Source organism: Lithobates pipiens, unplaced genomic scaffold, assembly GCF_037356315.1.
Source record: "Lithobates pipiens isolate NorthernLeopardFrog02 unplaced genomic scaffold, aLitPip1_a1.2 Scaffold_25, whole genome shotgun sequence".
NCBI lineage: Eukaryota > Metazoa > Chordata > Amphibia > Anura > Ranidae > Lithobates > Lithobates pipiens.
The window spans coordinates 37,261,913-37,289,201 of record NW_027507787.1 but is presented as its reverse complement, the minus strand read 5'-3'; the positions used below and the strand labels follow the sequence as shown (position 1 = coordinate 37,289,201).

Sequence of the window (27,289 nt, the reverse complement as noted above, 5' to 3'; positions counted from 1 at the left end):
AAAATAATTGTCTGTATGTGTATGATGGAGTAAGAAAATGTATTTCATGGATGAAAGTCCATTTTACCAAACAGGCAGCTAATAGAATTTTTTTTTTTTTATATTAATTGAGGACTCTTTGTCTTAAATTACATTATTTAAGATTACATACTGTACTGTTGCTGGCCAAATGCTGGTTTGGTAAAATAAAAAAACACACATCTATAGATAATCTGCATATAATTTATTGACAAAATAATTACCGGTAAAACCATACAAAAATAACAACCGTCTAAAATTTTATCAGAAACAACATGCAACATTTCATTAAATACTGGAACAAAGACCATTTTACATAGCAAATGACCTTTTACTATGTTAAAATGACATTAATATGTGTACAAAGAGATGACTTGCAATAAAATACTTCTGGGTAGTATGGAGTAAATAGAAAAATAAGGCTTACATTATACACTATACACAGTAAGAAAAAGCATGCCATGGGAAGAGCACTGAAATACTTTAGAGGAAGGATCTCATATTTCATAATTTCTGAATTTTCGCAGAAGGTCAGATGGCGCCTCGGCCGACCAGCGGAAGCGCAGGAGACAGTATGTCATGTCTGGCCTTCCTACATTCAAACAAGAAAATGGTTGTTAAAAAAAATCAAAATTGCCATAAGTATGCCAACGCTGTATTTCAGATCATAAATTATAACTCTGATGTATGTACAGTATGCCACATTAGGGTGACTGGTACCCATGCCCTTCATTTGTTAAGAAATTCTAGATATTATGGAAACCTGGGGGAAATCGGAGTGTTTTGGTTAAAGGCTAACCCCATCTTTTGCACAACTTTACACCCCCTCTTCCCCCCATGACAGTGTGCAGGGGTTCCTCTCCCCCACAGCAGCTGTCACTTTTGAAATCTACAGAAAAAACAAAATTTTTGGTAGTAGATACCATTGGCCTAATGCCTGCCCCATTGCATATATTTTTTATATACATACTCCTCTGATACTCAGGCCGCATACACACGCGGGGACTGTTCGCCCAACTTTGTCCGTCAAACAGTTTCAGCAAACAGTCCGCTCAAAATTAGCATGGACGGACATGGCCACACACGACGAACGAACAGTTTGCTGAAACCGTGCGCGATGACGTGAACGGCACGTACGACGGGACGAAAAATACGACGTCCTATACACTGCATTATAACTTTCGGCGTGTAAATCCTTTCTGAACATGCGTGGAACTTAGTTTGACGAACAAGCCTACACACGAGGGGACTGTTTGCTGAAACAAAGTTTCAGCGGACAGTTTTTCGGAAATTCTGAAAAACCTTGTTTAGCGGACTGTTCGCTGAAACTGTCCGCTGAAAGCCCACACACGAGCGGACTGTCCGCCGAAACACTGTTCAGCGGACAAAGTTGGGCGAACAGTCCCCGCGTGTGTACGCGGCCTCAGTGTCTATTCTGCCTCCCAAAAAGTCCCAATACCTGTTTTTTAGTTGCTTTTGAAATCTACATGGCTGCCCAAACCACACAGTCATGTCATTCATTTACAGAAATCTGTGAATTATTGTTCTACAAGTCCCATCTGTACCCCTAGCAGACAGACTAGAGTACAGAGAGAGAGAGTTTACTTTGAATGGACTTTATATTTATTTTTTTCATCAACGCATGTCTTTACATGAGTTTTTTTAACATAGAATTTTGCACGTAGCACTTCAGTGCACTGGAACACTTTTTTTTGTATAGTATTTGAGCATCCAAATAAGGACTTTGGTATTATATATGATGATATGAATTTACACATTGTATTTTATTACTGCAAAGTCACTTTATTGTCACTAGGGCACTTTATCTATGTGAAATATTTGTAAGATATATTCTTTAGTACATAATTTACAGTGATTTGTGGAAATACACAAGGAATATAAATGTATTGTGGTTATTACATGCCAAGATTAATATAGTGCAGCAATTTCCTGTATCTTATTCGTTTGCACGGTCATATGGGATGCGATCAGTGCTAGCAGCTGTCTACATCAAAAGTCGGTATAGATTTATGGTAGCTCGCAAGATTTTTAACTGTATAGATCTCTGTTTTTCTTATTTACCATTATTATTAAAAATTAAAGTAAAAGAAAATCCCAAGAAAAGTAATAGAGAGGAAATCTTACAATGGGGAAAACTGTTCTGGTAAACCCAAGGGATTCCTTTAATTTGCAGGAATTTCCTCTCACTTCCTGTTTTGGCTATGGAACAGGAAGTAAAGATAAATCTCCCCAATGGGACACAGATCGAAAAAATAACTGACAGCAGTTATTACCTTCACTTACTGTATCCAAAATGAAAACAAAAGGTTTGCCTACAGTTCTACTTTAACATTTAAGAACGTTATCACAACAGATTGAGAGCCATTAATTCTGGTGTTACCTTCAGGACTTTTAGGTGACAGTAAATCGATATTATCCTGAGGTTCCTCCAATATGTAATTCTCATTTTCACTGCTAAGTGGGTTATTCTTTTCTTCCGCATCATTTAAGATGTCATTTTGTGCTCCATCTGAAGGCTTGTTTGGAGCCTCCAGCATCGCTTCCTTCTTGTTCTTTACAGTCCAATGCATTGACTAAAAGATACATACACAGACTTTACTAATATATCATCAAACCGTATAAAATGATTGTGTTGATTTAAAGTGGAATTAAACGTAAGTAGTAAAAAATTCGGAGCAGGCAGCAATTATTGCAGAAAAGACATGCAATCTCTCTTCTGTAATATCAAAAACATACCTGCCTGCTCACTGTCTTCTATTGAATGTACACTTAGCTGTGCATGTGCAGCTCAGCATGCATTTATGGCACATTCCCTCTGTGCTGGAATGACTGACTCCCGCTGAAAAAAATCTGGGGTACCAATTGAAATAAATAATTTTAAACTAAATATTATCCAAAGGTGATTACAGACTCCCTCTATTTATTCCATGTATGTATTAACTTGTCTTATTTCCCAAGAAAATAGGAAAAAGCCAACATGAAAATACTAAAGAAAAATATTACGAAGCATATAACAATATAACATATAACAAGAAATATCACTTCAATATCAATATCAATATCAATATACTTAGCGCAAAGATGTCCTATAGATACGGTATCCTTATCTGTGCTTGAGATGGTAACAGAGAGAGAGAGCCACGAGTCTCAAAAATGGTAGAGAAAGAGCTCTCTGAATCATTCAGACCTTTTATACTTCAATCATACACAATCCGGACCAAACCCCATTGCCATCCCATCTAGACTTTTGACGAATCACAGTATTTATGGGGCAGTCCTCCACAATATATTATATTACCGTCCGCCCTGCTGTATTGGCCTCTAGGGGCAGCATTGTCCATGTATCATGTCTATGTACTATGTCTCCTGGTCAAACTTCAAAGCCTGTTGGTCCTTTGATTTTTGTAACCCACCTTCATCAATTATCCCGGCAGCCAAGGCCCTCTTTGAAGCTCGCTTGCATAGTGTCATAACACCAGACGGTCTGGAGCCAAGCTTTTGTTCAGCCTTGATGGAGATGGAGGCCTGATCACTTCTTTGAGATATGCTACAAAGCTTTGATGTGCAACTTGGTACATTCCAGATAGCCCCCAAGAATGCGAAGGTCTGGTATAGCCATTGTTCATATTTCAAACACCTCTTGTATCATGAACTAAAACATGTTGCTTTCCAACACCCGTGCACATGCAAAGGATGATGCCATTCACCCACTGGCCAATCGAGAGGCCGAAAACCTGGCACCCTAAAAGGTCCGGGGAGACCATGACAATAGCCAGTGAGGGATGTAACCTCCACGTCTCTAATTCTGGGGGTTTAGTTCCCCTTTAATTCGTCAACAGTATAGTCTCCTAATAGAATGCTTAAAATATGTACCAAACCCCTTTTAGATATCAATGTGAAAGCCAGTATTTAAAAAATACCAGTCACTAACTAAACATCTTCTTGGGAATGGTCCTTAAAGTGATATTAACCCCTCATAAATAGAGAGGGAAGGTACCATGCTAATATGCCCACATCCCACAACATACATGTGAGAAAGGTTTTTGTAGCAAGATGACTGTTAAAGGGCATACAGAGAATGGGTGATAACCAATTATTCTGGCAGAAAACTTCAAAAATCCAGATCAGAGAATTATTATTGAGTAGTGGCAGAACCATTAAACACTCTGTGTGCAGTCATACTGTCACTAGGTATAAGCATTGGGAAATTCTGTAGGCTTCCAGTGACCAAGATAGTGATTTGTCTGCCTGACCTGACCCATAATTGTACATGTAACCATATTTCAATGACCTGTACATTCAGTATGTTGATCCCAACACTTGATTTAACCACTTAACAACCGATTAACGGCTTCAGGGCGGTTGTTTAACTCTGAGAGGCCGTTCATTAACGGCCTCCCAGAATTCTGCTCTCGCGCGCCCCCTAGGGCGCGCACACGAGAGCATCCGTGACCGCCGGGTCCAGTGGGTCGGCCCATCACGGACCACGGTAAACAGCCGCTCATCGGGGCCGTTTACCACGTGATCGCTCCGTCAAATGATGGAGTGATCACTTGTAAACAAACCGGCGTCATGTTATGACGCCGGTTCCTCCCTCCCCCTCTCTGTACCGATCGGTACAGCGGAGGGGAAAGAGATCGGTGTCAGCAGCGCTGTGGGCTTCATCTGCAGTGCCCACATCGCTGCTCACCGAATTTAACCCCTCCATACCCTGGCAATACTCTGCAATACCCACCAATACTCTGCAATACCCCTTCAATACTCTGCAATACCCCCCAATACTCTGCAATACCACCCAATACTCTGCAATACCCCCCAATACTCTCCAATACCCGCCAATACTCTCCAATACCTGCCAATACTCTCCAATACCCACCAATACTCTGCAATACCCGCCAATACTCTGCAATACCCGCCAATACTCTGCAATACCTGCAATACCCGCCAATACTCTGCAATACCTGCCAATACTCTGTAATACCCCCCAATACTCTGCAATACCCGCCAATACTCTCCAATACCTGCCAATACTCTCCAATACCCGCCAATACTCTCCAATACTAGCCAATACTAGCCAATACTCTGCAATACCCGCCAATATTCTGCAATACCCCGCCAATACTCTGCAATACCCTGCCAATAGTCTGCAATACCCCACCAATACTCTGCAATACCCTGCCATAAATTGCCATACCCAGCCATACTTGGAGATACCCTGCAATACCCAGCCATACACGGAGATACCCAGCCATACTCGGAGATACCCAGCCATACTCGGAGATACCCAGCCATAGAGGCCCCCTCACCGCCCTCCAGTGCTTCTACCAACTCGCCAATACGATCAAAGCCAGAATCTTTTTTATTTTATTTCAGGCTTCCCAGCCTAGAGGTGAGATGTGGGGTCTTATTGACCCCCAGATCTCACTGTAAAGAGGACTTGTCATCCCATATTCCTATTACAAGGGATGTTTACATTCCTTGTAATAGGAATAAAAGTGATCAAAAATTTATTTTTGGGGAAAAAAATTTCAAACTAAAATAAATAAAGTAAAATGAACAATAAAAAATAAAATAAAAAATGTAAAGCGCCCCTGTCCCCATGTGCTCGCATGCAGAAGCGAACGCATACGTAAGCCCCGCCCACATATGAAAACGGTGTTCAAACCACACATGTGAGGTATCGCCGTGAACGTTAGAGCGAGAGAAATAATTCTAGCCCTAGACCTCCTCTGTAACTCAAAACATGTAACCAGTAAAAAAAATTTAAAGCGTCGCCTATGGGGATTTTTAAGTAGCGACGCTTGGCGCCATTCCACGGACATGTGCAATTTTGAAGAGTGACATGTTCGATATCTATTTACTCAGCATAACTTCTTCTTTCACTTTATGCAAAAATTGGGTTAACTTTACTGTTTGTTTTTTTAAGCACAAAACTGTTTTTTCCCCCAAAAAAACACGTTTGAAAAATTGCTGCGCAAATACCGTGTGAGAGATCACCATTGTATTCTCTAGGGTCTTTGCTAAAAAAAATATATAATGTTTTGGGGTTCTATGTAATTTTCTAGCAAATAAATGATGATTTTTACATGTAGGAGTGAAATGTCAGTATTGGCCTGGATGCTCCAGAACGCCTGATGGTGCTCCCTGCATTTTGGGCCTCTGTATGTGGCCACGCTGTGTAAAAATCTCACACATGTGGTATCGCTGTACTCGGGAGTAATAGTAGAATGTGTTTTGGGGTGTAATTTGTTGTATGCATATGCTGTGTGTGAGAAATAAATTGATAATATGACAATTTTGTGTGAAAAAAAAAAAAAGGAAACAAAATCTTGATTTTGCAAAGAATTGTGGGAAAAAATGACAACTTCAAAAAACTCATCATGCCTCTTACTAAATACCTTGGAATGTCTTCTTTCCAAAAAGGGGTCATTTGGGGGGTATTTGTAATTTTATGGCATGTTAGGGTCTCAAGAATTGAAATACTCCGTCAGTACTTCAGGTGTGATCAATTTTCAGATATTGGCACCATAGCTTGTGGACTCTATAACTTTCACAAAGACCAAATAATATCCACCAATTTGTACTTATTTTTACCAAAGATATGTAGTGGTTTAAATTTTGGCCAAAATTTATGAAGAAAAATTACTAATCTGCTAAATTTTATAACAGAACGAAGAAAAATTCATTTTTTTACAGAATTTTCGGTCTTTTTTCTTTTATAGCACAAAAAATAAAAAACCGAGAGGTGATTAAATACCACCAAAAGAAAGCTCTATTTGTGTGAAAAAAAGGACAAAAATGTCATATGGGTACAGTGTTGCATGACTGAGTAATTGTCATTCAAAATGTGAAAGCACCAAAAGCTGAAAATTGGTCTGGTTATTAAGGGTGTTTAAGTGCCCAGTGGTCAAGTGGTTAAAGGCTACATACACCTACTGATGCTGTGATCATACAACCAAATTTTTCATCCGGTCCAAGCAAACAATCAAGTAGAGAAATAATTACTCTAGATTTTTGTGCTAATCTGTCAAGCATTTAGCCCAAGAATATGTGTCTTTATTCTTTCAGGAATAATGGGGGCAATTTTGGTCTTCAGATGTACATCAAACATTGCTAGTCTTAAGGCCCAGATGCCCTATGCCCTCCATATAGTTCTGCAAATGATATTACTATATACTGTAATAATAACAACGCTAATATACAAATAGAAAAATTACATTAAGATAAAAACACCTTTAATAATAATAATGAGTCAATAAAATGGTTTATCTTTGAACAGAGCAGGTAAGTATAACATGTTTGTTATTTTACCAAAAAAATATATATATATAAGCTTTACAACTGCTTTAAGGTACAAAAAAATCCCTCATCTAGCTATAGTCTGTTGAGATGACAATAGTTAATCTTTGTAGCCCTAGCTTTAGTTTTGCTATTGATGCCAGTGTTGGGAAACAATGGAAAAAATCTGAACTTAATGAAAAATGTGCTTTAACAGAGATAATAGTTACTGTGTCACAACAGATCTAGTGCCAATTTCAATAATAGCACATTATTATACTGAATCCCATCAAGTGACTGAGGTCAAACTATGCCAAAAAAACAAACAAAAAAAAAAAAACAGATGTTACAGAAGTATAAATAAAGAGGATTACTACAGAGCAACAACTCATCTGCATTCTACTACAAAGTTTGGATTAGGAAATGTTTATTTGCTAGGTTCAAAGAGAAAGTGTTTTGAAACCACCTTTGAAACAAATTCTTGCACAATAGCGCGCTATACGGTCAAAACACACTCCAATGCCAAAGGAAGGTTTTCCTCCAATCATGTCTCAGTGTTCTCCGTGTCATATTACACACACCACCCAGCATGTAAGCATGCCTGTAAAATAAAATCCAGACCTAACAAAGCCACTGATACAGTGCAGGTACATGTATGGTTACAGTCTTTTAAAACTGCTCTTCTATAAATAAAAAATATTTTAAAAAAGTAGCACCTCTCCTCTTGGGGATGATGGTGAGGTGGCCCCCTATGATATGGACCCTGTAAAATCAGTCTTCCTTAATTTGTATTGAATCTCTCTATGAATTTGGTCCTTGACTCTGTGATAGCAGTCAAAGCTACCTTGATTTATGAGCAATGAATCCTTCTTGCAATTTCCAGCAGTAGCTTCTACCCAGCCCTTCTGCGCAATTCTTCAACAAAAAGATTTCAAACAGATGCTCCATTCTTGCCCCTCTCTCTGTGAATATAACCCCTCCAGCAGGGCAGCTAAAGTCGTTGAGCCTTCAGTACATGCCGCCACTCAGGAAAGAACCAAATAGAAGGCACACTTTTACTGATATCCTCTCTAGGCAGAAGCTCTGGTGAGAAAGAACACTCTGGAAAGGTGCTTAAAACAATTTTCCAGGCACCAACATGGCTGCATACATGTGGTAGTATGCTGCCATGGATTGGCATCCAGAAAATAAAATTTGATACAATTTTCAATTTTCCTGGTGCCAACATGGCAGCATACTACCATATGTATGCTGCAGTGGATTTTCCGTTATCATCTCCTTAATCCATACCACTGAACAAACACAGAGATTGGTTGGGTCAGACAAATATTTATAACCCACCTCAAAAGTCAAAGGCAGAAGCAATCACCAACTAAGTTTGTGGGATTCAGCAGAGCCCAGAAATATATAAACATAAAAACTGCTTACAGCCTAGCTTCAAATCACACTAAATGTAATTAGGAACACTCAGGTTTAGAGCAGGGCCCCTACACTACTATACTTAGAAAAACTTACCATTTTTAGAGAATCCTGCAAAGCTTCCCATTGCGTAAATGGGATCATGATTTTGCTCCGTCTCCAGTAATCGTAATGAGCACGACTTTCTTCATTTGTTAAGGTGTCTTTGGCTTTCTGGATTTTTTGAAACTCTTCAACTGCAATGTAACAATTTGTGTTCAGAGATTCAATTGTCAGCATTAATTAGGATTTAGGGCTAAAAAGACATTTATGGCAGAAATAGCACAGTTAAATGGTGATGGCCAGTCCAATGGTTCACCACAATTTTGAACTGACAGTCAAAAATAAGGTAAAATTTGCACAGATTTTACTATATTTCTTTCATTAAAAATTAAAGCAAAATATTTGGGGTCGGCACAAGCGTATGATTTACCTAAATATATGTCAGCCTTGCCTATAATAGCTGCCTGTTTATATTAAGAACAGTTACATAAAACAAAAGTATAGTTTTCTATAATTCAGTAAACATTGCATGGTGCTTCAAAATCCCTTTACAAACCAGAAAACCAGCACTATGCTCACGACTAATTTAAACATAATTTCTCGTTCATTACGGGACAGAGGATTAGGAGACAATTGGGCTGTACTGAGGGCTACAGAGGGATTTTGCTGGGGCACATGAAATTGTTCATGTGCCCCAGCAGAAGCCAAGCCTCATGCAAGGAAGACTCATCCTCCCTCTGAGGCCAAAATAAAAATCCTTTTTTTACTCCCAAGCTTTTAACTTCCAAGGCTAGACCAAAGCCAGGTGCCCAGTTCAACATCAAACCCTAAGCCTCTATACTTTTGAAACCATCAGAAAAGTTCTCTTTGACATGAAGGGACACCCAAATTGTGGTGGGACATTTGCTGGCCTTTGCGAAACCTGGTCTGAAAGCATCTTGGATGCCTGGTGGCTCAGGAATCCAGCTCTGAGGTTATGAAAATCCTTCCTCCCAATGTCTTGGGAAACCCTAACAATACATGCCAGACAGAAGGGTGGGGGAGAAGTCCTAGACACCTTATCAGTTCAGGGGAATTGGGTACCAGAGGAATCCTGTCATCCGATCAACAGTCTAAAACTCAGGGCTCGAGTGCTGCGGGAATGCATGGGAACGGCGTTCCCGTACTATTTCCACAGCGGGAACGCCGTTCCCATTAGCTGTCTGAGGGCTGAGGCTATGCAGCACGTAGTCCGCGCCGCTCCTCAGCCGCCGAGTGACTGGTTGCTAGGCAGGAGCCGCTCCGCATCTAGCAACCGGTCACATGACTTCGGCCGTGCACGTGGGCACGCACTGGCACGAGTCAGTGTGACACACGCTGCGCGCCTGCTTGGTTCCGGAGTTCCGGACTGTCCCCCCCGCTCCCCTCTACCCAGTGCCTCCTGGGGCCACAGCCACTGCACGTTTCCAGTTTACTTCTCCGGCTCCCCCGAGAACAGAAGGGAAGAGAATACCAGGAGGTCAGTCACTAGTGTGTAAGTTGCATTCTGCAATACCCTGCCAATACTCATCAATACTCTGCAATACCCTGCCAATACTCATCAATACTCTGCAATACCCTATCAGTATCAATACTCTGCAATACCCTGCCAATACTCTGCAATACCCTATCAATACTCTGCAATACCCTGTCAGTATAAATACTCTGCAATACCCTGCCAATACTCTGCACTACCCTATCAATACTCTGCACTACCCTATCAATACTCTGCAATACCCCGCCAATACTCTGCAATACCCCGCCAATACTCTGCAATACATACCCTGCCAATACTCTGCAATACCCTGCCAATACTCTGCAGTACCCTATCAATACTCTGCAATACTCTGTCAATACTCTGCAATACCCTGCCAATACTCTGCAATACCTTGCCAATACATACCCTGCCAATACTCTGCAATACCCTGCCAATACTCTTCAATACTCTGCCAATACTCTTCAATACTCTGCCAATACTCTGCAATACCCTGCCAATGCTCTGCAATACCCTGCCAATACTCTACAATACTCTGCCAATACTCTGCCAATACTCTGCAATACTCTGCAATACATACCCTGCCAATACTCTACAATACTCTGCCAATACTCTGCAATACTCTGCAATACATACCCTGCCAATACATACCCTGCCAATACTCTGCAATACCCTGCCAATACTCTGCAATACCCTATCAATACTCTGCAATACTGTGCCAATACTCTGCAATACCCTGCCAATACTCTGCAATACTCTGCAATACATACCCTGCCAATACTCTGCAATACCCTGCCAATACTCTGCAATACCCTATCAATACTCTGCAATACTGTGCCAATACTCTGCAATACCCTATCAATACTCTGCAATACCCTGCCAATACCCTGCAATACCCTATCAATACTCTGCAATACCCTATCAATACTCTGCAATACCCTGCCAATACTCTGCAATACATACCCTGCCAATACTCTGCAATACATACCCTGCCATACCCTGCCAATACTCTGCCATACCCTGTCAATACTCTGCAATACTCTGCCAATACATACCCTGCCAATACTCTGCAATACCCTGCCAATACTCTGCAATACCATATCAATACTCTGCAATACCCTATCAATACTCTGCAATACCCTGCCAATACTCTACAATGCCCTATCAATACTCTGCAATACCCTGCCAATACTCTGCAATACATACCCTGCCATACCCTGCCAATACTCTGCAATACCCTGCCAATACTCTGCAATACCCTATCAATACTCTGCAATACTGTGCCAATACTGTGCAATACTCTGCCAATACTCTGCAATACCCTGCCAATACCCTGCCAATACTCTGCCAATACTCTGCAATACCCTGCCATACTCTGCCAATACTCTGCCAATATATACTCTGCAATACTCTACAATACTCTGCCAATACTCTGCCAATACTCTGCAATACATACCCTGCCAATACTCTGCAATACCCTATCAATACTCTGCAATACTGTGCCAATACTCTGCAATACCCTACCAATACTCTGCAATACCCTGCCAATACCCTGCCAATATTCTGCAATACCCTGCCAATACTCTGCAATACCCTGCCAATATTCTGCAAAACATACCCTGCCAATACTCTGCAATACATACCCCGCCAATACTCTGCAATACCCCACCAATACTCTGCAATACATACCCTGCCAATACTCTGCAATACCCTGCCAATACTCTGCAATATATACCCTGCCAATACTCTGCAATACTTACTCTGCCAATACTCTGCAATACCCTGCCAATACTCTGCAATACATACCCTGCCAATACTCTGCAATACCCTGCCAATAGTCTGCAATACATACCCTGCCGATACTTACTCTGCAATACTTACCCTGCCAATATTCTGCAATACCCTGCCAATACTCTGCAATACATACCCTGCCGATACTTACTCTGCAATACTTACCCTGCCAATACTTACTCTGACAAGACTCTGCAATACTTACCCTGCAATACCCAGCAATGCCCTGCCAATAATCTGCAATACCCAGCAATAATCTGCCATACCCTGCCAATACTCTGCAATACCCTGCCAATACTCTGCAATACATACCCTGCCAATAGTCTGCAATACTTACTCTGACAATACTCTGCAATACCCTGCCAATACTCTGCAATACATACCCTGCCGATACTTACTCTGCAATACTTACCCTGCCAATACTCTGCAATACATACCCTGCCGATACTTACTCTGCAATACTTACCCTGCCAATACTTACCCTGACAAGACTCTGCAATACTTACCCTGCAATACCCAGCAATGCCCTGCCAATAATCTGCAATACCCAGCAATAATCTGCCATACCCTGCCATTACTCTGCAACACCCTGCCAATACTTATCCTGCCAATATTCTGCAATACCCTGCCAATACTTACCCTGCCAATACATATTCTGCAGATACCCAGCCATACCCATCCATGCTCAGCCAAAATATTATTGGGGGAGATGACGTGGATATTACAGTGGCGGAGATGTATATTACAGTGGGGGAGATGTATATTGCAGTGGGGACTATATGGTGGTGACATTTTCACAGGTTTTTGCAAATTCAGTTATTATTTGCTGATCCGAAAAATTATCCAATCTGTGACTCTGATCCAAGGAATGATCCGATCCGTGAGTTTTTTGATCCGTTGCCGATAATCTTGCACGGCAAGGGCAATGTTATTCCAGTTTGTGGGATATTTTCTAATTTGCTGTATTTGAATTTGGAACAGGGTGTATTTGTGTTAGAAATTCCCTGCGAGGGAAAGATCATCACCCATTGTGTTGATTATTCTGTTTGACAAGTTAACTTATTTTGTTTTTGTAAACTGGCACTTTACAATAAATGTTGTACTGTATTTTCTGTGAAATATATATGCATATGAGCGTACCTTTTTTTTTTTTGGTGGGGGAGCGGATCTTGGGTGGGAGTTCCCACACTTTTTTCCCCAGGACTTGACCCCTGCTAAAACTCCAAACAATTTGGTTGCCCCTACTACTCTGGACCTTCCAACTGGAGGGTCCACCAATCTGTATTCAGTGGTATCCATCAACTATTAGGGAGGAACAAGAGGTCTTATGGCAACAAGAGAAGTAAAACTTAATTCCAGGTGTGGACAATTGGCAGGCAGACCCTGGACCCCAGTAAATAGTCCCTATACCAGGACGTTTTCCAGGACCTGTATCACAGGTGGGGGGGGGCCCAATGTGATTTAACAATAAACTGGACAGGTAGGTCTATGCGTAAGTGTGCTATGTGCACACATTTTGGCTATCTCTGCCTTCACATACAGTGGGCATCCACCACTTAATTATACTGTTTTTCAAGATTCAATTTGATTGAAGCCTTGAATTGTTGTTTCCGAAATGGGATCTCCCATTGCTGTTGGACGTTATTGCATCAGATGCCTTAAATCACCTTGTGGTACCTCTCACTAAAAACTGCTTTACTGGTGGCAATAACATCAGCCAGAAGAGAGTCAGCATTGGTGGCCTTTGGGTTTAAAGAACCCATACTTGCATACTTCCCAGACAGGGAATTCCATTTTTAAATTTTCCATCAGCTGATCCTCACATTTCTTACCCCATTAGATCATTAGCTCTTATAAGCAGGGCCCTCCTAGCCCTCTTATATTGTATCATAACTGTACTGTCTCCTTTTATATTGTAAAGCACTGTGCAAACTGTTGGCACTATATAAATCCTATATAATATTAATTACAATAACAATTAATACAGGTATATACTGTATACCGTAACATTGACGTTTGGTGAACAGAATTCACACAGTCTTTTGATAAAAAGAGGCAAACAAATATTAAAATGCCTTGAAAAGAACATTCCCAGTCAATTAGGCAGCACTCTAAGACCAGGTTCACATCTTAGGTTGTCCGCTTTTGTTTGCTTTTTAGTATGTTTTTTAAAGTCTATTGTAGCATTTTGCCACCCATTTTTTTCTATGTTACTGTGAGTTTTAGGTGTGTTAATATACATTTTCATGAGTTGCCATTTACTTCTCTGGGCTTCAGAGTGCATGAAATTCACAGAAACAGGACTTGCCTCATTTTTCAAAATGCAGTGCAACATAACACATAGATATAAACAGTCTCATTGGGTAAGATGTTTTTATTGACACATCCACTCTTTTGTAAACCAACGTGTATGCTAAAACAAATAGGTGTGAAGGAGGCCTACGCTACAGACAGACATGGGATGTCAGATGCATGATCTAAGCATTTTAAGCTGAAGCAGGAGACAATCAAGTGTCTATGGGGAGCCCTCAACTCTATGATCCAACAATCTCTTAGGGAATTAATCAATCAAGCAGATTTAAAAAGAACTGTCCCTATTCCATCACTCTCTTCCAAAATAAATGCCATTAGTCAAGATCTATTGGTTTTCAGTACTTGTAGTTTGTTACTGGTATATTTTCTGCAGAGATCCTGGCATGGAGAATGATGCCCCAACTAAATATCCCCCTGACACTATTCCTTCTCTTAACCGTAACCCTCACACTAACCATCCATATAACTCTAGCAAACCCTCCCTATAACTCTAAAGCAAACCTTCACTTCATACAGCTAGCCATCCCCATATAACCCCAAAATGTAAGCCTCATACTAACCCTTCCTATATCCCTAACACCAACCCATCTGACCTGAAAATTTAAGCCTCATACTAACCCTTCCTATAACCCTGACATTAACCACAAATTAATCCTTCCTGTAACCCTAAAGCTAATCCTCACACTAATTACCCTAGGAATAACTTCATACTTATTCCCCCTCCAAACCCAACACTGAATTCACACTAATCCTCCCCGTAACCCTAATGCTAACCTTACATAAACCCTAAGTTAACATTATGCCTGCCTGTAACCCTAGCAATAACCTCGCACTAACCCACCCTGTAAACCTAACACTATGTTCACACTAATCATCCCTAACATACATTGAGCTTCTTGCTTGCATATCACCTCTCCTGCACTTTAATCCTCTCCATTGAAAATCAACCCTTCTTAATTCCAAAGATATTGGTGCCAAAATCTAATTTATGTTTTATAGGGTGCAGGAGAGGACACGTCCAACAAAAGTTTGTGGTGAGAAGATATTTTGAAATGCATAACTTTATTTTTACATTTTCCTGGAGTATATTCAGCTATCATTTTTTTTTGTTATGAAATTTGGAATATAAATTTACCTGCTTTCTGGTTTCCTGGGTGTTTGTCTGGATGGCATTCAAGAGCTCTGACTTTATATTCAGCAATAATTTGTTCAACCTGCATAAAAAGCACACACACATTTACTAGCTGTGATTCTGTGTACACATCTTACTGTACATTATTGCTCTGTTAGATTCATCCTGACAATGGTCAGTTATTCCCCTGGAGCACCAGGGACCTGTCAGAATTGATTTTCTTTGTAGTTTTTCCTTTATGGAAAATAACTCTTGGCTGAGTCATAGCTGCTCACCTGCCAATGAAAGGACAGGAAATGACTATGATGGACCACACAGGTGTAGGATGCAATAGACACGTAGCACAACATCTGCTGTTTTCTTTAGAAGTTTATCAGCATATATAGTATATTGCAAAACACATCCTTGTGCAATACTCCACAGTAGCCAATAATCAGCTTTCAGCAGCTTAGAAAAAATAAAAAATGGTTTTGATTGCTATGGATTAGTGCACACAGTTCTTTGCAATGTTAACAAACATGTTCATTTGTTCATCCTCGTTCTTAAATGTCAATTTCTAAGTACAGAACTCCAAATACTGTAGCTTAGAAGGGCAGTTCAGTGGACACCTTTATCATTTTGGTCTTGATCAGCCAAAGCAACGCCATGTTCATATATAAAGGAACTATTGAAAAAGTGCACAGGTAGGTAGTCATAATGACCACGAGCTTGTGGCAGGATAGTTAGAGCTGTGAATGTTTTCACTGCATCAGTTTATTAACTGGATAATATACGATTTCAGTCAACACGCCAGATCATTGTTACAATGTAATCAGTGGCGTATCCGCTTTATGACTATCTTCAGTGTACACAAATCATATGTAATGGAAGAGTTTTATTTATTTTAAATGACTGTGCTGAGGTTTATATATGTCTGTAAGACTCTGGCTTGTGGCACAGCAATACAGACATCCCAAGTCTCCTGCGAGTCGCGGGAGTCTCCCACATTTGGCTACGGGCTTCCGGACACCCGCAAGTGCCATGCAATCTCTGGGCTGGGCCTGTTACTCAGCCACAGACAGAAAACAGAGTAGCCCGAGCAGCCGAATGGAGTACAGCCGCGGCAGACGCTCTGGCTGCTCTGTCTTCTGTCTGTGGCCAGGGGAGGGGGGGGGGGGACAGAGCCAGGAGCACTCTGCTGGTGAACACTGAGGCTGCGCTGGTGCACACTGATGAGGTGGCATAGAACAACACTGATGGGCTGCATTGGTAGGCACTGATGAGGTGGCACTGATGGGCTGCACTGATGGACACTGATGGGCTGCACTGGTGGGCACTGATGAGGTGGCACTGATGGACACTGTTAGGCTGCACTGATGGACACTGTTAGGCTGCACTGATGGACACTGTTAGGCTGCACTGATGAGGTGGCACTGATTACCACTGTTTGACACTGATAGTCTGCACTGGTGGGAACTGATGAGGTGGCACTGATGGACACTGAAAGGCTGCACTGATGGACACCAATAGGCTGCACTGGTGGGCACTGATGGACTGCACTGGTGGGCACTGATGAAGTAGCACGAATGGACACTGATAGGCTGCACTGATGGACATTGATGGGCTGCGCTGGAAGGCACTGATGAGGTAGCATGGATGCACACTGATAGGCTGCATTTCATTGGGGGGGGGGGGGGGTCAGTGTCACCTCCCTAAAATGAGTTTGCCACCTCCCTGAAATAATTTTTTGCAGGTTGGGATGTCTGGCAATACATACAGATGCTAAGAGTGCAAGAAGTCTTTTGTTTTGGTTAACCATACCCCTTTAAGCCCCTCCCATTGCTAAGGCAATTTGGCCACACCATTCGCCATGCCACACTACAGGTGCCGCTTTTACAACCCTAGCAACCAATTTGGTGTGGCCACTTTGCATAATTTGTTGATTTCTGAGATAAAACAGAGTTAAGAAGGTCCAATTCCCTTCATCTTTCCACTATAGCATCAGAGGTTACATTAGAAGGCAGAAAAACATTTGATTTTTCATTGCCCGATTACTAAATAATATAAGGAAAGTAAAAAAAAAAATTTGATTTTTTAATCTGCTGCTTATCACTGTGATCTACACTCTCATCGTAATGAGCACATGAGGATTTATGTACTCACTGTAAAATCCCATTCTTGGTGTCCATTGAAGGACACAGGAAGCCTTTAACCTTCAGGTTAAAGCCCTCAAGTTAAAGAGCCACTTGAAAGATCTTCCTCCAAATGTGTAAATAGAATACCAGATAGCAGGTTTGTAAAACTTGGAAACAGGTGATGCTGAAAAGCCCATGGGACTACCATTAGATCAAGTAGAGTGCACCTTGACTAAAAAGGGTGGAACGCAATCCCTGGATGATGGTCTGCTACTCTGCTTGAGCCACCTAGAGATGGTGGAATCACTTTACAAAAAAATATGATTTTACAGCACACTTACCAGCTAGCCTGCAGAAAAAAGAAATTATGTTAAAATCAAAGGTTTTAGTTGTACACATTTGCAAATATATATACAGTGGTGTGAAAAAGTGTTTGCCCCCTTCCTCATTTCCTGTTCCTTTGCATGTTTGTCACACTTAAGTGTTTCGGAACATCAAACCAATTTAAACAATAGTCAAGGACAACACAAGTAAACACAAAATGCAATTTGTAAATGAAGGTGTTTATTATTAAAGGTGAAAAAAAATCCAAACCATCATGGCCCTGTGTGAAAAAGTGATTGCCCCCTAAACCTAATAACTGGTTGGGCCACCCTTAGCAGCAACAACTGCAACCAAGCGTTTGCGATAATGTGCAATGAGGCTTTTACAGCGTCCTGGAGGAATTTTGGCCCACTCATCTTTGCAGAATTGTCCTAATTCAGTTACATTAGAGGGTTTTCGAGCATGAACGGCCTTTTTAAGGTCATACCACAACATCTCAATAGGATTCAGGTCAGGACTTTGGCTAGGCCACTCCAAAGTCTTCATTTTGTTTTTCTTCAGCCATTCGGTGGTGGACTTGCTGGTGTGTTTAGGATCATTGTCCTGCTGCAGAACCCAAGTTGGTTTCAGCTTGAGTACACGAACAGATGGTCGGACATTCTCCTTCAGGATCTCTTGGTAGACAGCAGAATTCATAGTTCCTTTTATCACGGCAAGTCTTCCAGGTCCTGAAGCAGCAAAACAGCCCCAGACCATCACACTACCACCACCATATTTTACTGTTGGTATAATGTTCTTTTTATGAAATGCAGTGTTCCTTCTACGCCAGATATACTTGGACACACACCTTCCAAAGAGTTCCACTTTTGTCTCATCGGTCCACAGAATGTTGTCCCAAAAGTCTTGGGGATCATCAAGATGTGTTGTGGAGAAATTGAGAGGAGCTTTGATGTTCTTTTTGCTCAGCAGTGGTTTTCTCCTTGGGACTCTGCCATGCAGGCCATTTTTGCCCAGTCTTTTCCTGATGGTGGAGGCATGAACGCTGACCTTAACTGAGGCAAGTGAGGCCTGCAGTTCCTTGGACGTTGTTGTGGGGTCTTTTGTGACCTCTTGGATGAGTCGTCGCTGCGCTCTTGGGGTAATTTTGGGCGGCCGGCCACTCCTGGGAAGGTTCACCACTGTTCCATGTCTTCGCCATTTGTGGATAATGGCTCTCACTGTGGTTCGCTGGATTCCCAAAGCTTTGGAAATGGCTTTATAACCCTTTCCAGACTGATAGATCTCAATTACTTTCTTTCTCAATTGTTCCTGAATTTCTTTGGGTCTCGGCATGATGTGTAGCTTTTAAGGATCTTCTGGTGGACCTTACTGTGTCAAGCAGCTCCTATTTAAGTGATGCCTTGATTGTGAACAGGTGTGGCAATAATCAGGCCTGGGTGTGGCTAGAGAAATTGAACTCAGGTGTGGACAACCACAGTTATAGTATGTTTTAACAAGGGGGGCAATCACTTTTTCACACAGGGCCATGATGGTTTGGATTTTTTTTCACCTTTAATAATAAACACCTTCATTTACAAATTGCATTTTGTGTTTACTTGTGTTGTCCTTGACTATTGTTTAAATTTGTTTGATGTTCCGAAACACTTAAGTGTGACAAACATGCAAAGGAACAGGAAATGAGGAAGGGGGCAAACACTTTTTCACACCACTGTATATAGAAACTGCACTGAGAGAAGGCTTCTCTGTAAGTGTGGTCCTAACCTTTATATTTGAGAGTCCCCAAGATGAAGCATATACTGTATAGCAGTGGATAAATTAAGGGCAGGAATGTCTTAAGGGAGCCTATTCCTCCTTAATGGCGCAACAGCACAGGGCTGGACTGGGACAAAAATTTGGCCCTGGACTTCATCATGACCGGCCCACTTTAATTTTGAGTGTCTCCATCAGCACTTCCCCTTACATCAGTGTCCTCCCTCTCCCCCCCCCCCCCTCCCTCCCACGTGTACTCAATTTTGAAGGCAGCTTCTCGTTCCTCTCTCCAGTCATGTGATAAGTGACAAGTGATAAGGGGAGAGAGGATGGAACGTTTGCCAGCTGTCTATCTCCCCCTGCAGGCTGGAGGGAGCAGAAGGCCTAATGCTCTCTCCAGCAAGTTACGGCAGCTGCTCCACCCAACAGGAGTGAAATCGCGATCACTCACTGTCAGAGAGGAGCGGCTCCAGGACTGCACCTGACTGGCCCACTGAGCCATCAGCCCACCGGGAAACTCCCTGTAGTCCAGATGGCCAGTACATGCCTGCAACAGCATAATGGCAGCTGAAGGCATCTAAAGTGTGCCCATGCCAAATCAAGTAAGCAAACTATACAATAATGGCATCTACACAAATTTATGACTAGCTTTTGAACCACTTCCAGACAATAAAGGGGAGTTTACTTTTGGTAAACTGAACCCAGGCAGAGGGTTAGAAAAACAATGGTTGAGGTGAAAGTCAGAAACGATCTTAGGCAAGAAGGAAGTCCTGGACCTGGGCAGTGCCTAAATGCAGAGGGCACCAGATTCAGATCTCATGGGGTCACAGAAGAATGGGCAGGGGCACTACTGTATAAAGAAGGCTCCCTGTACAAATATCTTAATAAAGAATGAGAAGCCAGTGGTCTCTAAAACATAATAGAAATGGCAAGAACCTGACCCTTAAAAAAAGCTGAGAGCCAAACGCTGGTCCAGACCCTGCTGCAGGAAGGAGAAAATTCATCCAAAAAACCCACATCAAGTCAAATATGAATTCTATGTATGAGAAGTCAATTTTTAGCTTCTTTGGAATCGCAAACTCAAAGATAGCCCTGTCTCTCAGAACCTGTTCTTCAACAGCCATGGCAGTAAACTAGCAATTGTGAAGCAGTATAGCAAATCAGTCCTTGGGATAGAAGATCCTGACAGAGTGTCAGAACCCAATAAAGGACATGGCAGGTCGGTGTACCAGATCCGCATGGGCTAGTCTAGAGCAAAGAGGATCACTGGAAAGATACCTGAGAAATCCTTTCCAAAGTGATGAAATGGTCATCAAGCAGACACACTAAAAATGAGATCTGTGGTGTTGTAGTATATATATGCCATAAATGGATGCTCCTGTGAGGGATTTTATATCAGAATATATCCTGGGAGATAAGCAATAAACAAAGGAGGTGTCAGTGATGTAGTAAAAAGTAAAAAATGCAAAGACAACCAATAATGCATCTATAGCCATAGTAGATCATGTCATTCCCATGATGACCAGTAATAAATTAGGGTCCAGTACTGTCTGGCTGCACTACAAAGATTTTTCAATAAGATTACATCACAGGAACCACTGATGTCAAGCAGTTAGTGGCACCAGATGATTTATTGCATTGCAACACAGTCATGTTGGAACAGGAAGGGGCCATCTCCAAACTGTTCCCACAAAGTTGGGAGCATGAAATTGACCAAAATGTCTTGGACGCCTTAAGAGTTCTAACGGGTCAAGCCCAACCCCTAAAAAACAACCCCACACCATTATACCCCCTCCACCAAATGATTTTTCATTTTCACTCCAAAGACATGCAGGTAGGTTAATTGGCTTCTGTCCAAATTGGCCCTAGTATATGAATGGGGACCTTGGATTGTGGGCTCCTTGAGAGTAGGGACCGATGTGAGTGTGCAATGTACTTGGATAGGGACAATTGTAGACACTCACTCAGGTTGAACTGGATGGACTGGTGTCTTTATTCAACCTTACTAACTATGTAACTATGTAACTATGTAACTATTTGGACCACTGCACAAATCAAGGTCCATAAAGACATGGGTGAGCAAGTCTGGGGTGGAAAAACTTGACTGGTCTGCACAGAGTCCTGAGCTCAACCAGATAGAACACATTTGGGTTGAATTATAAACTGCGAGCCAGGCCTTCTCGTCCAACATCAGTGCCTGACCTAATAAATGCACCTCTGGAAGAATGGTCAAACATTCCTATAGACACACCCCTAAACCTTGTGGACAGCCTTCCCGGAAGAGTTGAATTTGTTACAGCTGCAAAGGGTGGGCCAACTCGATGTTGAACCCTACAGACTAAGACTGGGATGCCAGTAAAATTCATGTGCATGTAAAGGCAGGCGACCCAATACTTTTGACAATATAGTGTAGGTTTTACAGGTAACACTCAGAGTATGAAAACTGTGCAAAGATAAAATCACAGCAGATTTTTTAGCTCACGAACAATTGATGAACACGGTGTCCACTCGTGCTACTGATGCGCTGATCTTTATGCCTCTTTGGTGACAGAGTGGGTGGTATGCATTGCCTAGCAAAGTAATGAAGTCCTCATTGACGTCAAGGAAAGCAAACAGCGTAATTATATTGTGTGATTAATGTAGAAGACAAATTCATAACATGTGTCACTGGACAGCTAAGAATCGTACTCAGCAAAAGCAATTACTTCAGTCTAGTAAAAAAATAACAAACATGGCAAAAATATATACTCATTATAGCTACTTAGGGTGGAAATGTACAGATAGTATCTATAATAATACCTGCAGAAAATATATGAAATTATCATTTAAAAGTGGCACTTACTATGTATTTCCATGTACATCTGCTGAGATTATAAAATGGGGCAGTACAGACACACAGATGCTGTGCCAATAAGCAAAGATGATGTACAATGTGAAATCACCCAGAGCAACCAATCAGATTTTAATATTTATCATATTAGGAAAATCACAAATAACAAAGATAATTGCCAATTGATTGCACATAGCTTATTATGATTATGTGGGACTAGCCCGTAATATATTTTTTTAAATAAATGTATAAATAAATTGATAAATCTTTTCACATTTTCCTATCTACTTTTATAAAGAATATTTGGAATACATTACCACCAAAATAATATATGTCTTAAATGAGGGGTAATTTTGGCATTTACTAATACACTATAAATACGTACATGCAGAAATGAATATTAAACGTATCCTGTACTGTGCGGTCCCAGACATATATGATGACTCAGGAATTGTAAAACATATTAAATTACGATGATTGCATATAAAAGCTCAAACTCTCATTTGAGTACATTGCATGCATTATACTAGTGTCAACCCTGTTTATATAAAGTAGAATTAAATCAATCTGAATATGTATAAATAATGAAGAGACCCATCTGCAGCATCCAAATATTGGATACAGATTTCTTATTAAAGGAAACGATGCAAAGTTGCAGAGGACAATGGATTAGGCAGGCTGAATAGTGGACATACTCACCGTGGACAGCTCATCACATCCCAACAGAGAGTAATAATCTGGCCCCATAGACTCTTGAGTGCAGTTCAGAATTGCATCCATCTCTTGATGCAGAATAAGCAGTAAAGCTCTGATTTCTATGACAGCTGAGCTGCTCAAGCCTTTATGTACATGGGCAGCTCCCCACTTGTTGCTTGCTATTGGCACATGAGAAGAGGAGAGGCTGCTGTGCTCCTGATGCATCATGGGAGTTTTAGTTCCTAGGCGAAAGAAGATGTATAGGCTTATTTCTACTGTTTATCTGCATGACAGCAATCTGATTCACTTGTTCCCATTGCTAAAAGAAGGTCATTGACTTGAAAAGGTCAACAAGACCTAAACATTTGTACATAAATAGGATTATTTCTGCAGTTACACAATCACCTAGGACATTGACATGTTCCGAGCTCCTAACTGTTCCTGATTTCGAGGGACTTTCCCTGAATTGGAACAAAGTCCCTCTTTCCTCCTCATTTGTCCCTCAAAGGATAAAATACACTTTTTATCTTACAAAAAGTGTTCCCCCGTGCTAAACCTTTTATCCAAATTCTAAATTGCTGCATTTGTAAATTTGAAAAGACAGTGTAAAGGAATAGTAGTGGCAAGAAAAGTACTTTTGGGTTTAACTGATCATTGTTTTTTTGTATAATTCTGATTTAAGGGGGCATGACAGGGGGTGCGTCCTATGCCTACATACTTTTGCTAAAGGAGTCCCTACTTCCTATCTCAAAAAGTTAGAAAGTATGGACATGGTGGTGGATGTGGGATGCCTCAAAACAAATCATAAACACAATTGTAGTTAAAGTGTGTTCTAAAAGGTAGCTGCAGTCGGGATAAAAATCATATGTAAAATGTATGTCATTTGGTGAACTGTAGTCAAATATATACTGAAGGTTATAAAGTCGTAAACCAGGGTCTCTTTGGCCAGAAGGGGGTGACCATGATCAGATCTGTGCTCTCTTCCCTGAAATTTCTGAGGACCAGCGGAATCAGGTGGAAAGGGAGGAAAGCATAGCACAGCTGTTAGTCCCAAGGATGGCCAAAAGCATCTAGCCCTCTGTCCCGATTTTCCCTGTGAAGTGAGAAAAAAATTCACTTTTGCGTTATGCTGGTTTGCAAATAGGTCTACTTGAGGCCGACCCCATTCCTCAGTGACCATCAGGAAGACTTCCTGGTTCAGACTCCATTCTGCTTCTAAAACCTTCCCTCTGCTTAGGAGATCTGCTAGGAAGTTCTGGGATCCCTTTATGTGGATTGCCATTAGCAAAGCTACGTTTTGCTCTGCCCAGGTGAGTATCTGCCTGGCTAATTCTTGTGCCACGTACACACGATTGGAATTTCGGCCAGCAAAGCTTTTCATTGGAAAATGCGACTGTGTGTATGCTCCATCAGAAATTAGCTGGCCGAATTCCCGCCAGCAAAAATGTGAGAGCATGTTCTCAATTTTTCAGATGGAAAAACTTTCTATTGGAAATTCCGATCGTGTGTATGCAATTCCGACGCGCAAAAACTCACGCATGCTCAGATTCAACTAGGAGATAGAAGCTATTGGCTACTGGGTATTGAACTTCCTTTTTCTGGTTCCGTCGTATGTGTTGTACGTCACCGCGTTCTTGACGGTCGGAATTTGGCGTGACCGTGTGTATGCAAGACAGCTTGAGCGAAATCCCGTTGGAATTCCGACCGGAAAAACATCAGAGCTTTTTCAAAATTCCGATCGTGTGTACGTAACATAAGAGTCCCTTGCTCCTTGTTCCTCCCTGTTTCAATACATAGATGACTTCCAGGCCTCTACTTTGGTCCAGGAAACCTGCACAGTCAGGCCATCTACGTGGGCTGCCCAGCCCCAAGCGCTTGCATCTGTCGTTAGACGTTTGTCCAGGGAAAAAACCCAGGAGATACCCTCTGTTGGACTGGTCGGACTTCGGCACCACCAGAGTGCCCTCCTCACCTTTGAGGTGATCTTTACCTGTTTCTCTAGAGGCTCCTGGTGTGACCATTTCTGAAGGATGTCCATCTGGAGTGGGCAGGAATCTAGCCTGGCCCACTGTATGGCAGGTATAGACGGATTAAGAAGTCCTAAGACTGTCTTTGCCATCTGTACTGTCACAGAGAGGTTGGATTGGATCTTTTTTACAGCTGACTGAATTTTTTCTACCCTCTCCTGTGGGAGCTTCTGGAGCTCTGAGTTTATTGTGTACCCCAAAAACCTAATTTCCTGTGCACAGCTGGCAGTTCTAAGGATGGGTGAAAGCATCTAGCCCTATCTTCCCTGTGAAGCGAGAAGAAACTCTGCACTTTGTGTTCTGCTGGTCACAGGGGACAGATTCGATTTTTCTAAGTTTAGGAGCCAACCTAGGCTTCTGAGGTGAGTCTGAATCTTCTGTAGATTTGACAATACCTGTTTTTTGGAGTCTGCAAAAAGTAACAGATCATCTAGGTATAGTACACTAGTTTCAGTGGCTCCCGCACTTCTGCCATAACCTTTGTGATGACTCTGGGGAAGGATGACAGCAGGAAGGGTAGAGCTCTGAACTGGAGATACCATATTGAACTCCCCAGGTTGACAGCAAGCCAGAGAAATCGCAGAGAAGCTTGGGCAATTGGGACATGCAGATAAGCGTCCTACTTCCACTTATGTTGAAAGGACTCTAGTAAGTCTTTTCTCGACGTAACAGCCTCCATGTGCTTCTTAAGCTTTTTTAACCAGAATTCTAAGTTTCTGGCCACTATTGTGGAAGCCACAGCAGGTTTGAGGCTGAACAAGGTGGAATCCCATGCTTTTTTCAGGAGGGAATCCGCCCTCTTGTCCATTGAATCTTTTAATATACCCATATCCTTGAACGCCAAATCCTTGCGATGAGATACTTGTGAAAAAGCTGCATCCACTGTGGCTCTCTTGTTCCACACATTGGTCTCCTTTTCTTTAAAAGAGAGCCTTCTTTTAAGGGTTTTAGAAAAAAACAGGACCCCTCTCTGGGGTCTTTTTGATCATATTGGACAGAAACCTGTGGACTGGAAACCTGTTTTTGGATTCATTCAAGCCCTAAGCCCTGGTACATCTTGTCATCAGGGGCATTGCTAGGTGGCAAAAGGACTAGGGGCTTCAGCCCGAAGTCCAAGGTCGGAAACGAGGGGGGTGTTGTACGAGACACAGGTTTTTTTGGCTGGGCCGTGACACTGACGGTAGTGACCTACATACACTGACCTACCTACACTAACCTACCTGACCTACCTACCCTAACCTACCTGACCTACCTACACTGATGATAGTGACCTACCTACACTCACCTGTCTGACCTACATACACTGGACATTTACATACACTGATGGTAGTGACCTGCTTACACATGCACTGACATTTACATACACTGACCTACCTACACTGACCTACTTACACTTGCCTGACCTACCTACACTGACTGACATTTACATACACTGACCTACCTACACTGACCTACCTACACTGACATTTACATACACTTACCTACCTACACTAACATGAACATACACTGACCTACCTACACTGATATTTACCTACACTGACATTTTACCTACACATACACTGACCTACCTACACTGACATTAACATACACTGATCTGTCTCAGCCGTGGTGTGTGGTGTCACAGCAGCCAGGCAGCCAGTCCTCAGAGGAGGAGCCGAGGAGGAGAGGAGAGCAGCTCACCTGAGCGGGGATGTGGCGCGGCAGCCGCTTTGCAATTCCAACCTTCTGGAGCCAACAGTGCCTATGATGGACGTCACATGTCCCGCGGTCCTGGAATTGGACCAGCGGGACGTCCATCATAGACGTGCAGGCTCCAGAAGGCGGGACCTGCTATAGCACTCGGCCGCACTCGGCCACACTCAGTCCCGGCGCTCGTCGCAACGCTCGGGGCTAGCAATGGAGACCCTGCAGAGCTGAGACTCGGGGGTTTAGGGGGGCACATTCGGGGCTTCAGCCCCCCATAGCCACCCCCTCCCGACACGCCCCTGCTTGTCATGTACAGCTAGTTGTACTTTCTCCTCT

The 27,289-nt window shown here is 42.1% G+C and overlaps 1 protein-coding gene across 1 annotated transcript; it reads right to left on the bottom strand.

Annotated features, from left to right (window-relative positions):
• Positions 1–202: 202 nt before the first annotated feature.
• Positions 203–23,408, bottom strand: DNAJC12 (DnaJ heat shock protein family (Hsp40) member C12). Its single transcript, XM_077454252.1, has 5 exons — positions 23,244–23,408; positions 15,531–15,609; positions 8,833–8,972; positions 2,420–2,612; positions 203–610 (listed from the first exon to the last, which is right to left on the bottom strand). The coding sequence occupies exons 1-5, from the start codon at positions 23,322–23,324 to the stop codon at positions 516–518; spliced, it is 588 nt and encodes a 195-aa protein (XP_077310378.1). The 5' UTR covers positions 23,325–23,408; the 3' UTR covers positions 203–515.
• Between the last annotated feature and the right edge of the window lie 3,881 nt (positions 23,409–27,289).